Source organism: Melospiza melodia, chromosome 4 (genome assembly GCF_035770615.1).
Source record: "Melospiza melodia melodia isolate bMelMel2 chromosome 4, bMelMel2.pri, whole genome shotgun sequence".
Taxonomy (NCBI): domain Eukaryota; kingdom Metazoa; phylum Chordata; class Aves; order Passeriformes; family Passerellidae; genus Melospiza; species Melospiza melodia.
This window is the reverse complement of record NC_086197.1, coordinates 94,266,068-94,282,548: the sequence shown is the minus strand read 5'-3', so window position 1 is coordinate 94,282,548 and position 16,481 is coordinate 94,266,068. Positions and strand designations below refer to the sequence as shown.

The 16,481-nt window shown below is 36.4% G+C and overlaps 1 protein-coding gene across 5 annotated transcripts in view; it reads left to right on the top strand.

The window, feature by feature from the left end:
* PCLO (piccolo presynaptic cytomatrix protein) overlaps nucleotides 1-16,481 on the top strand; it is a 323,800-nt gene that overhangs the window by 258,773 nt on the left and 48,546 nt on the right. For 4 of the 5 annotated variants that reach the window (XM_063155629.1, XM_063155626.1, XM_063155627.1 and 1 more), the window contains 4 exons: nucleotides 2,328-2,508; nucleotides 3,712-3,906; nucleotides 5,164-5,346; nucleotides 16,332-16,473. In XM_063155629.1, coding sequence (XP_063011699.1) covers nucleotides 2,328-2,508; nucleotides 3,712-3,906; nucleotides 5,164-5,346; nucleotides 16,332-16,473 — 701 coding nt within the window. The remainder of the gene's footprint in view (nucleotides 1-2,327; nucleotides 2,509-3,711; nucleotides 3,907-5,163; nucleotides 5,347-16,331; nucleotides 16,474-16,481) is intronic. The other variant, XM_063155628.1, reaches the window with a different exon arrangement.

Below are 16,481 nucleotides of genomic sequence, written 5' to 3'. Positions count from 1 at the left end.
AATTAATACGTTTTTTGAGTGCGAGATAGCAAAAACATTCAAAGTGACTCCAGGGGAAATTCTTTTTATGACTGAAAGCTGCCTGACTTGATTTTACCATAACATAGGAAGGTTGAGGAGGTATTAGTCTTTGTAAATGATTAAAGGTTAAATTCTGCCATCAAACCATATTTTAACACATGCACAAGTATCTTCAAGTATATTAGACCAATTTAGTCTCGCTGATCAGTCTCATTTTTTAACATTCTGAAAAAGTAATATCATTGGTATGAATGTATGAATGAAGGCAAAATATAATCTTATAATTAATAATAAATAAGATGAGTGCTCATGGGAAAAAGGTTTTCTCTTTAAAAAACAAATAAACAAGCATATGCACATATAATACAGAATTACCAGCAATAAATATGAAATAAAAATAATTAAAGTAGTAATTACAAATAAAGATTATTATTAGAAATAGAAGCCCAGGAAAATCAATCTCTTGTGCAGCGTAACTGAGATTATCTGGGCTCATTCTACATTTGAATTCTGCAAAAAAGTCACAGAGTTCAGCTCCAGTTCCCCTTTGTGTAACTACCAAACTGAGCAATCAATGTCACTATTTGAACAATTACTAAAATAAATGTATAGGAAGCTGCTACATGATTACTTATTTCCTGCATCCTCTGTCCATATTCTTGTTGAGTTCAGCATGTTTTTCCAAATGGAGGGCTTTACTGAATATTTACATCCTTGTTTTTGTTATGACATTTAGAAAAGGGATGCTCCTGCAACTGCTTCTACATAAAGATTTAAACCTCTCCCCTTCAAATCTTCTTCAACCTCTAGAACTGCTTTTTTTTTTTTTTTTTTTTTTTTTTTTTTTTTTTTTTTAATTATTATTTTTAAATTGTGAAAGAAGTTATTTAGGGGAAAAAGCAACAGAAAATACTATCCAGTGTATCTTGGCATCAGGATGTCCAGAGGAATCCTGCCCCATAACATCAGATGTGGCACATCAAGGTCCATATCCATGGAAAGTGAAACAGAAAAAAATGAAAGCCTCTCCTCCTATAAACAGAGCCGCCAGCCTACACTGCCCTTTGGCAACAATCCTCAGACATGCTCTCTTCCAAGTAATTTTTAAAACTTGACTTAAAACCATAACAGGGAGCATGCTAAATATTCATCTGTTAAGATTAATTATAGATCTAACCAGAAAGACCAAGCCAGATCATAGTCAAGCTATAAAAATGAAAGGAAAAAAGAAAAGGCAAAAGGTTTTAACCTAGAAACCATCTAGTTGTTAGGAGACTTCCCCATCCCTATACTTGAAGAGGTTTTCTTTAATTCAGGGTCTTGTAATAAAGTGACAAAAACATTTTTCCCTGGGGTAATTGCACACTTTGTTTGTCTAGCAGTTTTAGAACTTCCCTACCTGGCATTAGTTTTAACCCTCTCACTTTAGAGCCAGTTGTAAATCTATTTTTGACCTTCCTTCCTTCAAGATTCTGTGATGAATTTCAGTACTTTACATCCCTTGGGCCCTCTCAACTGCAAGCTTATTAAGAGAGTAAGGGTCTTCTTGGTCCAGTGCTCTTTTTTTATTTTAAAGAAATTTCCTGCTAACAATGAAGGCGGCTTAGAGCAGATTTTGTCTACAATGTTTGCAGGTTTTTTTAGCCAGTTTATTTGTTTCATTCCCACATTACTATTGCACCTCCTGTTTTTTCCCTCAGTAATGTTTGGATGCCTGAATGGTCAGCTGAATTCTGTTATTTTAGTGAAGTGCAAGAGTAACCCTGTTTTTTTCTTTTTGTTGCTACTTCTGCATATGTGGATTTTTTAAAGACTCAAGAAGCATGAGCCTCATATTATTGAAGACCTCAATAAAAGCAAATATGCGACTATTTCCCCCCTTAAAAGCACTGCTAAAAGGCAGGAAATTATAGTGCTTGCTTCTCCTATTAGAAAATGTCTCTACAGAGGCAGAATGGCTGGATGTCTTTTTGGTGTCTTTTTACTGTAGCTGTCAAGCAAGTGCTCACAAGCTGCCCTCTGAACTGCCCAGTTATCTTTGTGTCCTTATCCCACAGCCAAAGGACTCAGCTCACAGTCCTGGCTGAGGTCCTGGTGAGGAGACATTGGTTCAGGCACATCAATATGCTACTGAATCTGGCTTTGGGGTCACAGCATGCCCAGGGAGTCCTGAATCTGTCAGCACAAAGCCTTACACCCTTCACTCTTACACCTGACTGCAACTTCTGAGCTCCAGTCTCTCCTGATGTGTGCAATCATGAATAGGTCAGATACAGGCTATATATTATACTTTGATTTATTTGTAGGTATTGATTGAGTTATCCAGCATCTCTCAGCTTGACAACACTCCTCGGTGGTATCCTCTTAAAGAACAGAGTGAAAACGTAGATCATGGGAAATCTCATTCTGAAAAGAGTAGCCAGCAATCTCCAAAACCATCTGTCATCAAGAGCAGAAGTCATGGAATCTTCCCGGACCCCTCCAAGGGTAGGAATGACTTGGTGCACCTGATACGAAATGTTTTCCCAGATGATGTGTAAATCTTTGCTATGTGTAAGTTCTAATAGAAAAATAAAGATACTGGTATGAAGTTTGTATAAATTTTTATTAAAAATGCATTTATCTCTGTGATTAATTAGTTGGAGACAAAGTTTAAGTTGTCTCAATCTTGTCAGCCAGCTTACTGAGCAATTATGTCCTTAAAACAGCAGCATACAGACTACTACTACTCTAGATGTGCTTTGCACATCCGCTATAGATTCTGTGCCCTTTTGATTTTCTTGATAGTCTGGGGCAAACTAAATACATATTTAGCTTTCTATTTGTCATGTTCCTTAAATATTCTATGGATTTTTTTTTCTGAAAATGCCACGTTAATATTTTATAGAACAACAATTATGCTACAATAATGCAAATGCATTTCCAGTCAGTGATAATGGATTGTAGCACATCTCAGTTGTATTGGAAATCAGTGGAGCTGATACAGTAGAAATATATTAATGTTTACAAAAGCAGAATTGATCTCAGTGTCTCCTGGTTCAAGAAATTTATCTCTCTTCTTTTTATACTAAGTAGTCAGTGGACAGGTGCTCTCTTAAAACACATTATGTGTCCTATCAAAGCAAAAAACACTCCATCTACAATCCAAATGAGTGCCCAGAGGGACAAGACTCTGCTCCATCTCCTCTCTATTTCTCTGTTTAACATTTTGCCAGGGACTGGTGTCTATATAAGATGTCTGTCTGAATTAGAGGTAAGTATAGAAGATATTGTAAGTTAGGCTGTGATTGTCCTGATGGCATTATTCAGGATAAAATGACTTGTATTTGCTAAGTTTTTGGTGCTGGTGTAGGTGATGCTGCTTAGCCTCAACATACTAGAGAAGAGAAAGTGGAAAACACCACTCCATCATTCCAGTTTGAACCAGCACAGGAGGTCTAATTCACAGGTGATAAACAAACTAATACTAAATCAATTATTCTCTGGGCCAGGTAACAGTGGGGAAGTAGAAAATAATGCTTTGTAAGAGTTTCCTAATCGTGATATATCCTGATGCTTTAAATGGAAAGGCGCAGCCTAACCTTTATTCCTTGTTTTGGAATTCATCTAGAGAGACCAGTCATGAGGAAGAGAATGAAAATGTCTGTTTTTAATAAATGCAAGAGTTGTGCTTCTTCATTTTCCTGGTAGACATGCAGGTGCCCACCATTGAGAAATCCCACAGCAGCCCAGGGAGCTCCAAGTCCTCTTCCGAAGGCCACCTCCGCTCTCACGGTCCCTCGCGCAGCCAAAGCAAAACCAGCGTCACCCAAACGCACCTGGAAGACGCTGGGGCCGCCATCGCCGCTGCTGAAGCAGCTGTGCAGCAGCTCCGCCTGCAACCAAGTAAAAGACGCAAATAAATTCCTCAGCATGGCAGCTTAATGTTCATCTGTTGCCTTTTTCCCTGCTGTCCTTCCCTTTTCGGCTGTTTTTCCTTTTTTTATTTTTTCTGTTCTTGGCACACTGTGCTCACTCTGTTCAATGTCTTTCTTTGTGTGCCTGTGTGTGAATACATATAATTACAATATACTCTTGTATTTAGAAGTCTTTTGTTTATTTAGTTATCTATTTATTTTATAAAGACTGCAGTGAAACTGGCTGTTTCTCCATCAGTCCCTTCACTCATGGTCCATGATGTTCCATGGTTGTGCATGACACAGAGAAGTCCACTGTGTTTTGGTGTCACTAAATACCTACCAATGAAATAATCAAAACCTGCAGAGATGCAACTGCCAGCTCTTCAAATTGCATACAAGACTGAGACCACATTAATAACAGGATGTATCTATAAGTAGCAAGCATGAAGGACAGTACTATACACACAAAAGAAGATTTGAAGTTAAAGAAACTTTTTTTTTAACTACATGGCTGAGATTTCTATTTTTGAAACATGACTGTAAATATCTATTTATTTTTTTTTTGAAAGGAAATATAAGGCAACTTTCTTTATATCTCAGATAGGACTGTGTTAGTGATGAGCAGAACAGAAATACAATAAAAACATTAAACACAATAATTGCAAAACCATTAAACACACAGAGCCAGTAACATCAGATTTCAACAATGTTGTCAAGTTAGCAAACTCAAAGGGAGTTGAGAGCTAAGTCAGGTGTCAGAGTTCAATTTTTTAAGTAGATTTTTACCATGGATTGATTAAGGGTCAAGGTAGATTTCATCTGACGACTTCAAATAGGTTAAAATAAAACTATTCCATTCAAAAGGATTACTCTCCAGAGTATACTTCAGACCAGTATCATCTGATTGCTAGCTGAGGGTTTAGTTGATGGCAAATTAAATCTCTCTGACTGTGAAGTCATTGTGTTTGTCTTTAGGATTTGTTGATATGCCATAAACTCACCATGGTATAATGCAAAACTGGGGGAAAATTATTTCCCTTGTCTTCACTGCCATTAATACAGAAACAGCCAGTTTTGATACTCTTTAATGCTGTGCATGTGGTGTCTCTTTGGTGTTTGAAAACACTACTTACTTAAATACAGAAAAAAAAAAAAAAACACTTCTGTTTGCATGAATAACATTTAAGCTGGTTCCATCTGAGGATACATACTCTGGGTTTCCATTTCACCCACACTGCCACAGCAGCACACAAAAGCGGTCAGTCTAATCATGCCAGGAAGCAGCACAGACACAGCATAGCAGGAGTCCTCCCCATTCAAAGAACTCAGTCTGACAATCTGCCTCCACCAGCCAATGACAACAAAGACCAAAGCCAACTAGCCCTCAGGAAAGTGATGTCTGATGGACCAGTCAAGCCTGAAGGAGGTGAGCAGAAAGACATGGTTAAGAAACCAACTACATCCCAAATACTTCTTGCCATGTCGACTAATTCATTGCGATATTTAATTATTTATTTTACCCCTCCATTAAGTGCTGTAAATGTTAACATGAATCAAGAACTCTGCTTGATTTTTCCACCTATCAGCGCATAAATCCATCATGAAAAACTGTGCTAAGAAGCATTATGAAACAACAAATGTGTGCACTTCCATTCCACTGGAGTACTTTGAATTCTGTTGAAAAGTAGTATAGCTTTGCTCATGTTGTTGCCTAATAAAAAGCATGCATCCAAGCTGGTCTGCTTAAGCATGATTGGACATTTTTTGTACTGTGACAAAAACCTAACTGCACATTTTTGTTTCTAAAAATGTAATTGGGGCAATAGCAATTCCTGTTTCCTCTTCCAACACAATTGTCATATCAACAGTCGTTAGCATAGATAATTTTTCAAACCACCAGTGGAAAGGAAAGGAGTTTTGATCCATGTATAGCTCAATTTCTTGATAATTTTCGTATCAGCATCTTTAAAAATTATTTTCTACTTGTAGGCACCTGTAATACCACATATCATCAATTTATTCCCTCATCACAAATAAAGAGCCAGAATCTCAATCAGTTCAAATTGCCACTGTTCTTTTGACTTCTGGAGCATCTTGTTTATTTCCATGGAATCTGAGGGATAATCCAAATAAATGTACTGACTGAACTCCCAGATGTTCTTTTGTGCTGTAATCCCTTCCTAAGCTCTCAAGATGCATTGAAGGTTTTTCTGTCAACACCGTTGCACACATTGGGCAATATAAACTGGCTTAAGGGGTACAGGAGAGAAGGAGGGAATGGTTCTTCAGACAATATATTCTAAGGGCAACAAGTCATTCAGACAACTACTGTGATGTTAAAACAACTAATAAACAGGGCAAAAGTAACAGGTCTTTTTAAGCATATTTAGAAATGACAAGTTTTTTTCTTAGGAGAGCCTTTAGAATTCTTCCATAAATCCAGGTATTTACACACAAACACACACACACCCACTGTATTACTCTATGGCTCAAATCTAGACGTTCAGCTAAGGCAGAACCAGGGAATGTTGTGGTACAAGCTCAGCATCATGTCTGAAAGCTGCCTGCCACTCCTGGGGGGTAGACCATTCAAATCTAAATGACTCTTATGATCTTTTGAGATGTTGTGTCTGTCGAGTGTTATCACTGACTCATAGCCCTGTGGTGATGCCTTTTCACATAGATAGGTAATGCAAAACATTTTGCTTTTGATATAAGATTGAATATATAAAGTTCAGATATACTTTAATAAAGAAATAGTGAGTCTGTTGGCTTGAAATGCCTATGCCAACAAACTGTTATTCTATCTTCTTTATTTTTAAAATTGAAAAAAGAATATATACTGATAGGTACTTGGCTCAGCAATATTGGAAGCATCATAAAGAGTTATGGGAATAAGAGTCCCCATTATAAATAATGAGTCCACATTATAATTATAAGAGTCCACAATAATATATAAAAAAGGTTAAAATTGTTATGAAGATGTTAAGAAGTAGTACTTCTGTCTTTTTACTTCTGACAAATAAAACACAATCCTTGGTCACCTCCACAATGTTTACAAGTCTGGTTTCAGACCTGTGAGATGTTTTGGCTTTTCTTTATTGTTCCAAAGATAGTTTGTCCAAATTTATTCATATGAGGTGGGCCACTAGTTACCATTTTGAGGTTAATGACTCTCATGGCTTTTAGCAGGAATGAAAAGCAAGATGATTTCACAGCAGTTTTGTGGACTATGATAGCAAAATGAGACTAGTCTATAACCTCTAATGGAAAAAGCACCAAAGATACTCAAAACAGCTTCCAACTTATGGACTTCTTTGTGGGACGAAGAGATGAAAAGAAAGGAGAGATTTCTCCTTCATTGTGAACTATGAATATCAGGGCATTGTCAGTTTCCAGGTCCATTCTCAAAAAGGGATGATGCATGTTTATGGCACTCACTTCCAATATACCCTACTTTATTGGTAGCTGCAAAAGGACATGTTAGGAACTGGTTTTAATCACTGAACAGTCATCTTGGCAAGTTAGTAAATTTTTGTTACTATGTCTCAAAGCCATTTACTAAGAAAGCCATTACAGATAATACGCAAAATTATTATTATTTTTTTGCCACAGCTATTTCTCTGTGTATTTATTAAATAACAGCACCTTTTAGAAGAATTATTTGGATTTTTTCAGCCTAAGTACACAAAGGTGCTGGAAATGATTCTGTGTGTGAAGTCCTTCTATGCCTAAGATAATCCTCAGAAAGAGTGTCCTCCTTTGATCTTGTCTCTCAATAGCTCCATTTTTTCTCTTGAATTGATCTGGCTCTAGAAAAAACAACAAACCAAGCAAGACAAGGATCCTGTCATTCTGACAATGTCTCAGATAATTCCTTCTCTAGTTCTGATTCCTAGGACCCTTTCTTTTGGGTCTATTTTGTCAGTTATCAATTGTGTGTCTGTTGAGAAATAACAAGGAAATCAAACAAGATCAGAACCTATAGCATAAATAGCATATTTTGTAAAAACAAGTCTTTCATCAGTTTTTTGTTGAACTGAATTGTTTCTGTATTCCTTTTACAGAGTAAAAAATGTATTTAAGTCAATCTGCTTTAAAATTAAGGTAAAGATGCAACAAAAAACATTAGGTTTTGCTGAGAACCTTTGTAAAATCCAACAGTCAGCTACAGCAGTTAATTAAAAATAAACCCTGAAGTATAATTTTGTCATTGCCCATGAGAGCTAAGAGTGTGATCTACAAAGAAACCAACTGCATGCTACAATTTCCAATCACATCCCTCAGAGAGGAACAATAACATTTCAGAGCCAACTCTTTGAAGGCAGAAGTTGCAAGGGATCCAAGTCAGAGGACGGGTGGAGTTAATTTGATTTAGGTTTTGTGCAATATATGAATCATTCCCAATTACATATTCACTTAAAATTAAGCTCATTCCCTTCAACATAAATTTGTGTATTAAGAGTTTATCCACCAGATGAGTCAGTTTTGGAAACAGTGTGAATCAGTCCATCACCTTTTCAGTCACTAATTTATCCCACAAAAGAATCTTCTCATTATATGGAATTTTCTTGGTAGGTCAGTTATGTTTAAAATAAATTATTTTAGAATTCTTCAGATACTTGAAAAGTTGGATGATTATTCAGAACACCACCAGTTCTCTGGATACATGCATATGAAACAGTAGGTGTATTTGGAATACAATTTTTACCGATTTTATATAAAAAGTCTTTTCAAACCTAGCTTATACATTTAAAGTAATTAATAACATTCTTTGGTTTTAATACATTTCAATAAAGTAAATAAGAAAGACAAAATCTGAAAAAAACTTCAGCATCTGTGATAAGCAGAAATGTGCACTACCTCTGCCTCACCATAGTAGAAACTTGATTGGTTTGTCCTTTGCAGAGAAAAAGATGCCAGCTTTTCCCCTAAAGGACAATGATTGTACAATGAAAAATCAATTCCTTTATTACATTAGAATATCCAAGCGTGAAAAAAACCCATTACTTTATGACCAAATAAGAGAATTTCTAGAAATTTATTTCAAACCTTCCTAGCATCTTTGAAGAACAGTGAATTAATATTTAAATAGTAAATAGCTCAGTAAGTGAATTTAAGTCTCAACATCATTGTAGGCCTATACATTTTTTATTCTTTCCAAGAGACACTCATGAAAAAGAAGCTACAAGTCAATATCCCATTCCTTGTATATCTTTTGCTGATGGCAGCCATAGGCAACTTCTCTTCTATTTGGCTCACATTAACCCAACCAAAAAAGGAAGCAACCTGCCACAATAAAAACACTGCTACACTCACCTGAAGTAGGTAGCAAATGTTAAAGATCTAGAAAAATTGCCATGTGTTTCAAAGATCCAAGCATCCCTCTTAATTTAAGGTAATACCAGCATTATAATTCTACAAAAATTTCTGTCTAATTTTCAATAATGGAAAGAGTTTTTCAAGGTCAAACCTCTATCAACTTAAAATTACATTTCCTTAAAACATCCTCTGACACACGTACCTGGTATTATATTTTTTTGTCACTGAAAATAGTGGGGTGGGGGAGCTGGGGGTGAGGAGGATGGGAGAAAATGGAGCCCCACAAAATTTCATAGAGAATATTTCATCTTTTACATTATGCATTTTCCATCATGACACAACAGCTTTTCCAAACAGTTGTATGTCAAGCGATTTAACTGGCTGGGGGGAGATCTACTCTCAGAGATGATATTGTTAGCTAGAATACCTCCAGTTTCAAAACTCTACATCAGCATTTTCAGAATGGTACCCAATTAAGCCTATCAATTTAAACATCTCAAAGAATTCCAGTTTAAAACACTTTAGTTCAAAAGGCAGCACATCTGCTTATAACTGTCTTGAACCAACAACTTTCACGCAAGTTCACTTAAATGTCAACATGATAGGTTAAAGCTACACAGAAATGTAATGTGGTGCTTGCATCAAGACATTGTCATCACTGTACAACCCATGATACAAGTCTGAGCCACAATTGTGTAATTTCTAGCCACCTAGCTGCAAGAAATTAAAATTTATATGAATTTTCCTTATCACTAAGTTCTATTTGCTGGCTTTAGCAACAATGGAATGAAAGGAAATTGATTCCTATGTTACATAAATCTTCTGAATTGGATATGATTGTGGTTTAAAATACCTACTAATTTGGGATCCCTTTTGGTCTGTACCCATTTTCACACATTTAATAGGCAATGCCATGTTTTAATTTCCTACATTATTTTAGGATATTTCCTTCACACTTATATAATTTATAACCCAAAGCTGTTTAGTGACTCATGTCACTAGTTTCTTAATTTCCAAGTTAAATGGGCCTTCATATTGCTCCAAATAACCCATTTCCAAGAATCATTATCAAAACAAGAACAGTTTGTCCCCAATCTCTGCAGATAGCAGAGACTGTCTTTTCAGCCTTGTTCCAATCTAATAGCTGGCCCATTTTGCTTTGGTTATTCCTGCTATTTACTCTTTCACCATTTTAAACTGACATGCAATTTCAGAGAATTGCTCAGCTTCTTCATTTGATAACTCTTATTTCAAAACTATTTTTTCAACATTCTGTAGGGTAGACTAACCCTACAGAGTGCATGGAAAGTTATTTCATCCAAATTGCTTTCCTGGGTAAAGAAATTACTTCAGTACAGTTTAAGAAATGTGTTGTTCTTCTGTTACTCATCTCAGATGGTAAATTTCTCTGTAAAGGGTTGTCTTGAACTTTCACAAAGTATCCCTGCTCAGTATATGGTCAAATCCATGTCTAACATACAGCTGTGGCTGAGATGGGTGACACCATGGCTTAAAGTCCTGTTCAGTGTGAGGGACCATTAGGAAAATAAACTATCTCTGCTGACCTGAGGTGGATGTGTTTGATCACCAGTTGTTTATGCATCCCCAAACTGTTGCCAGTTCACAAAAGATGCAACAAGCAGTTCCAACAACAGTTTTACCCTAACAGAACTAGCTGGAGCAGCTCTTGCTTTTAATGCTAGCAAACACTTCATGAAAACAGGAAAATTGGTATTTGGGGCACTTTGAGCCCTTGAAACAGGCCTTCGGGGCACTTTGAGGTTGGAGCACTTGAAACACAAGACTACTGAGAGTGAAGGACAGCCAAGCTTCTGCCAAAAGACACTGTATGAGATGCCCAGTCTATTGGTCATTAGAAAGTTACACAGAGCAAATGGGTGTTTTCACCTTCTCCCATGGGCTTGCATCTCTTTGAGAAGACTCAGAGTGATGCTTTCAGCCTTTTTTGTCACCCAGAGTTTCTCAGAAGTTGGACAGTTAAAAGAACTTTCAAGTAATTAGAGGGCAATTGGGGAAACTTAATCCTGAATCCACACTTGAAGGCTTTTTTCCCTCCTCCTGTCTGGTTCACAAACAGAACCATCATTCCCAAAGTTTTTAGACTGTGTAATTCTGTTTCTAGACAGAAACTGGAAAAGGGAACATCTAAAATTTATTCACCAGGAGAAAGTGCTGGTTGAGTCTGTTGTTCCTCCATATGAAGCACAGAACTGTAAAGTCAACTTGTCTTAAAAAAGCATCCATTCGCTGTTGAATGGCTGGAGTGGCTGAGAGTGCTGGATTGTTTCCATTTTCCTGCTGACTGATTTAGTAGCTCCTGGTTATAGGTCTTGTGTGAATGATCAATCTTCCCTATATTAAGTTTTAACAAAGGATCTTCTCTGTTCTCTGTCGAAAAAAGACTTTTCTTTTTTGAAATCATATGCCTTCCAAGCTTTCTTCTCTTACTGATTTTAATACTATATTTTCTTCATACTAAGGCATGACATGCATTTTTCTTGATTCTAAAGGTCTTTTTTCTAACTGGGTCCATCAGCCAAAGCATAAGCAAATACATATTTTTTCCATACTAATAATAATTTTAAAAAGTAGAAGTAAAAAGATGGGGTGGATAGTGGATAGTCAGTGCCAACCTCCATTTTATTGAATCAGCAATTCTTTTCCAAAAAGGCATAAGGGTTGAATTTATTATGTTCAAACGTCATTCTGTTGAATTTTTTTCTTCTTCCTGTAAACCATGCAGAGTACAAAAGGCATCTGTCTAACCATTATAATTTTTTTTTTAAAGCCTGGTCCTACATCAGGTATAAAATTATCATCCACTTTCTTGGAACCTGAAATAATTACTGCAAGCAGTTGAGAACTTTTCCAACTCATTTATATATTATTCACTAGAATCATTGACCTGAAATTTTGCTCATGCCAGAGCCTGTAAAACAGGCAGTTTAACAGAATCACTCAGAGGCAGCATTAACACCACATTTCAAACCACTAAATGTGACATATGTACCCCATTAACACCCATTCCAAGCAGAGAACATTTCATCTCATCGAGGGAACTACTGGCTAAAATAGGATTAACAGATGAAAATTAAACCAAACCACAACAATAACTTTTTATAATAGGAAAATCTGTGCCCTATTTCAGAGAAAGCAGCTCATATTAGACTTTTAAACTTCCATTTCATAGCTCTATAATTCACAGTTAAATGGGTGGGCAGCCCAGATATGATGATATTGCAGTGCTTAGAAACTGCCAAGCACCTGATAAAGTGTGTAAAGAGTTTACAGAAATAGGGCTGGAGGGGGCGAAGGGATATCACCTTTCTCCCAGAGAGAGGCCAAATGAAGGTGCATAATGACCTTCAGCTAAGTTTGGTCTCTTTCATCTGCTGGGACCTGAAGAGTCTTTCATCTAAAAATGTAGTTTTAAGAATAATATGCAATTGACAGGAAAAGCTTGCCTTTGGGAAGTATTTTAAAAGTTTTTTTAGGCTTTCTAAGAGTTTTTAAAAGCTTTTTATTGGGTTGGTTGGGTTTGGGGTGGTTTTGGGGGAGGAGGGGGGGCGCATCACTTAAGAGCCAGAGAATAATTTGCAAAATCAAAGGGCAAGGAAGCAATGAAACACTCTGGGTACTTAATATTCAAATGATGAAAAGTGCCTTCACCTGCATTCTTATTTAGGTAAACATTGTAGATTTCTGTAAAGCAAGACTGCACCTTGTAGCTTCAGGCACCTGTGTGAAACCAGATGACAATATCTAATCTTTGGACCCAAGTGAATCCATATGAAACTGTTCAAATGCTACAGACCAAAGCATCTCCTGCCAGAATTTTGCTGTCAACATCCATGGACTGAAGAATTTTCTAGCATAGGCAGATGTAAGCAGAAGCTCTGTAACTCATAACCTGCCTTAATACCATAATAAAAGTAAAATTAAAATTAAATATAATGCAATAGTTGTTTATCCTTTATGTGGATATGAACCCAATTAACCAAGCAAGGTAGAAATTGGTCTGACACTTTCAGGACTTCACAGACCTTACATAGACTGGTAAGACTAGAGGAGCAACAGAATGAAATCTGACTTTCTTGCTAAAGTTTCTAAGATGATGTTTGCATGTATTCAAAAAGAAAGGGCAAGACTGCAAACGAGTGTGCATATTAGTTTCTTAAATATAAGAGCATGGAACTAGTTCTATCTTTCCACGTAGAGTAGAACTATAACCATAGTTATACTAACTCTCAGGGAAAATATTGCATAACAGCAAGCATTGCCACATCATCAGAACTCCAAAGTTTTGTACATAACCAGCAGAAACTTAGAGGTCTAGATGTATCTGTAAAAATCCCAACATGTAGAAAATGTGGGCGTCTCACAAGTTATGAGATGATGTCTGTATCCAGATTCTGAATTTGTCACGAAACCAGCTGTAAATCTATTTGTGGATTTCATATCTTGTCACAAACTGACACTGTGATTCATTACTTTCATAGAGCAGACAGGGAAAAAAAAAAAGAATGACATTAAACTTTAGAATTTTCAAAATCCAGCCATGAATCTAAACTTGGATCCATTATAACCATTCACCAAGTGAAGTGACCTTATGGAAAAAAACATCAATATGGAAAATTATGTGAATTGGTGAAAACAGTAGAAAAACTAAAAATACAGCATACTGAATGTGTAATCAGGGTACAGCTGTTTCAGAAGAAACAGCTATGCGTTGATTATAAATAGATGAAGCAAAACTTCTAACCCATTTCTAAAGGCTTTATTCAAGCTTTTCTGGATTGAACTAAATTCTAGGTTCTTACTGGTTTTAGAAATCCACCAGTAAAATACAAGAAATACTGGTTTTTACCGCAAAATCAGTAAAAAAACCCCAAATCCTAGATATGAAAGATCCTTTCAGGCCACATATGTTATGGTGGAGATTTATGCTACACTAAGTAAATTCACGCCTAAGGGAAGAACTGAAGAATATTTTCTGTGCTGGCACAATATTGTTTTGGCTTCCATGGGTTTCGCAGACGTGTTGATCTCCCATTTGTACTCACCTTTGAGGCATTTCTCATGCCATGGTACAAAAAAAAAAAAAAAAAGAAAAACCAACAAAACAGCCTAAACTAAAGGAACACTCAGAATTCCAAACAGACAACATTGGGAGACATAGAGGTCTTGCAAAGACAATGAGAACTTAGGTAATAAATCAGTTTGGGACAGGCATGAGAGAGCCCCAATTCAGGCTGTTAAATACAGGGCAACTGGGAATGATATGTTATAACAGAGAGCTTGACCTCTCCTCTCTGAAACATCACTCTTGCCCAGCACCTCTCAGCAGCATTTTGCTGACATGACACCACAGGTGTAGGAATTCACTCACAGCACCACCAGGTGAAAGAGATAGAGCAACCACTGCACACAGCCACCCCACCTGGCTCTCTCTGGAAAAACATGGGTGCCTTTCCTCCAGGTGAGATATTGAGAGTATCTGCTAATAACACCATGATTTTAAAATTTATTCCTTTGTATTTACATCCAAGAAAGCAGCCTATGATCAATGTGTAAAGTCATGGAAGAGGGCTAAAGAATAATTTTATCTGAAAACAAAGTAGACTGACAGATTCCACTTCTGGCTGTGGGCAATAGTGGAACAAAGGAGATTAATAGAGCTGAAATGATAAAAAGTTATGTGACAAGTTGGTTTACCAGTGAAGAATCACCACGGAGAATAAGGATTCCTTATCCCAATTCCTTCGGATTGTTCAAGGATTGATGACACGAGAATTGCTTCATTTGTTGTTCATTCTAGTTCAAATTACTCACCTGTTTTTGCATTATGTTTGAGGACTTACACTCAGTTTCCTGTTCCCATATCAGGCTGCATGCAGCGATGTTCATCAAAAATATTATTCAGTTAGTCAGACATAAAAAATATTGATTGCCAGTTTAAAGTAAGACACTGTTGGGGCTCTGGCTCTTATTAAAATTCCAGTTAGATACTTGTCCAATTTATTTTTAAAGAAGAATTTCTTTTAACTACTTATAAAGGAGTTTCACAGTTCAGCAAACTAACATAAAATCTCATTAAGTCTTCATAGAAAAATAACTTTGCAAAACATTATTTTCTATCTTCAGTATATATGCTCAGTAGGTTGAAATAGATGAAACATGAAAACAGCAGATGTATTAGAGGACATTTAGAAAAAAATAAACAACAACCCAAATATGTATTAATATTCCCAGACAATTGTGTTATTCAATATGAGAATAGCTACTCTATTGTTCCTGTATTAATTACTATGTGTAATGTCACTGTGTCCTTTTTCCTTTGTATTTCTCAACTTGCAAAATGCAAAATACTGGATGATTTGTTCATGTAGTGCAGTAATGTCCAAAACACAAAATAAGGCAATCTGAAGTAAAACTAACATATGGTATTCTAACACCAAATGGTATAAAATTCGATTTAGGCATCTCCAATAAAATTATGTTCATTAAAATTCTATGCACATAGTAAGAGAGATCCAGATGGGTAGGAGCAGTTGAGAAATATAATGCTTAGCTGTGTTATGTCTGAAGAGGGGTGGGGATATTCTCTGTGACTATAGCTTTTGTGCTTACACATCTTTGCAAACTCCTCTCCTCAAAATCACCTAATGCAAACAACATTTCATAAAGAATATGAGGAAAGCCCCACTGGGGCTTTCATTTTTACAAGATTATTGTATGAAATATTTGAGATGAAAAACTGTTTTTCTGACACTTTAATCAGAAAAGCAGTGTTAAACATTCTATCCCGGTCTTGTTTTTTCATTCAGGCTGTTGATTTGAACTATTAACACGACTGGAGAAAAAAAATATGGTGGTGTACTATTTGGTTTAGAGCATCTGATTCTCCATAAAAACAAACTTCATCTGCAAAACAATATTTGAATGCAAAATATAAAAGGAAAGTGTTTGCAGCATGTGATTTTGATATATTATATTTTTTTTTTCTTCATGTCAGTGCTACTGATGTCTTACAAGTTTTTGGTAACCAAATGTTCCTGCCCTATACAGCAAGGTCTGCTAATCACCGACCTGCAGAAAGCTCTGTCTCCACTGGCTCATCAGCCAGTAGCTTTGGCAGTGGATACAGCATGGACAGTGAAGGCAGCAGCAGTGCCACGGGAGAGAATAATCTATTTCCCATCCCCAGAATGTAAGGTT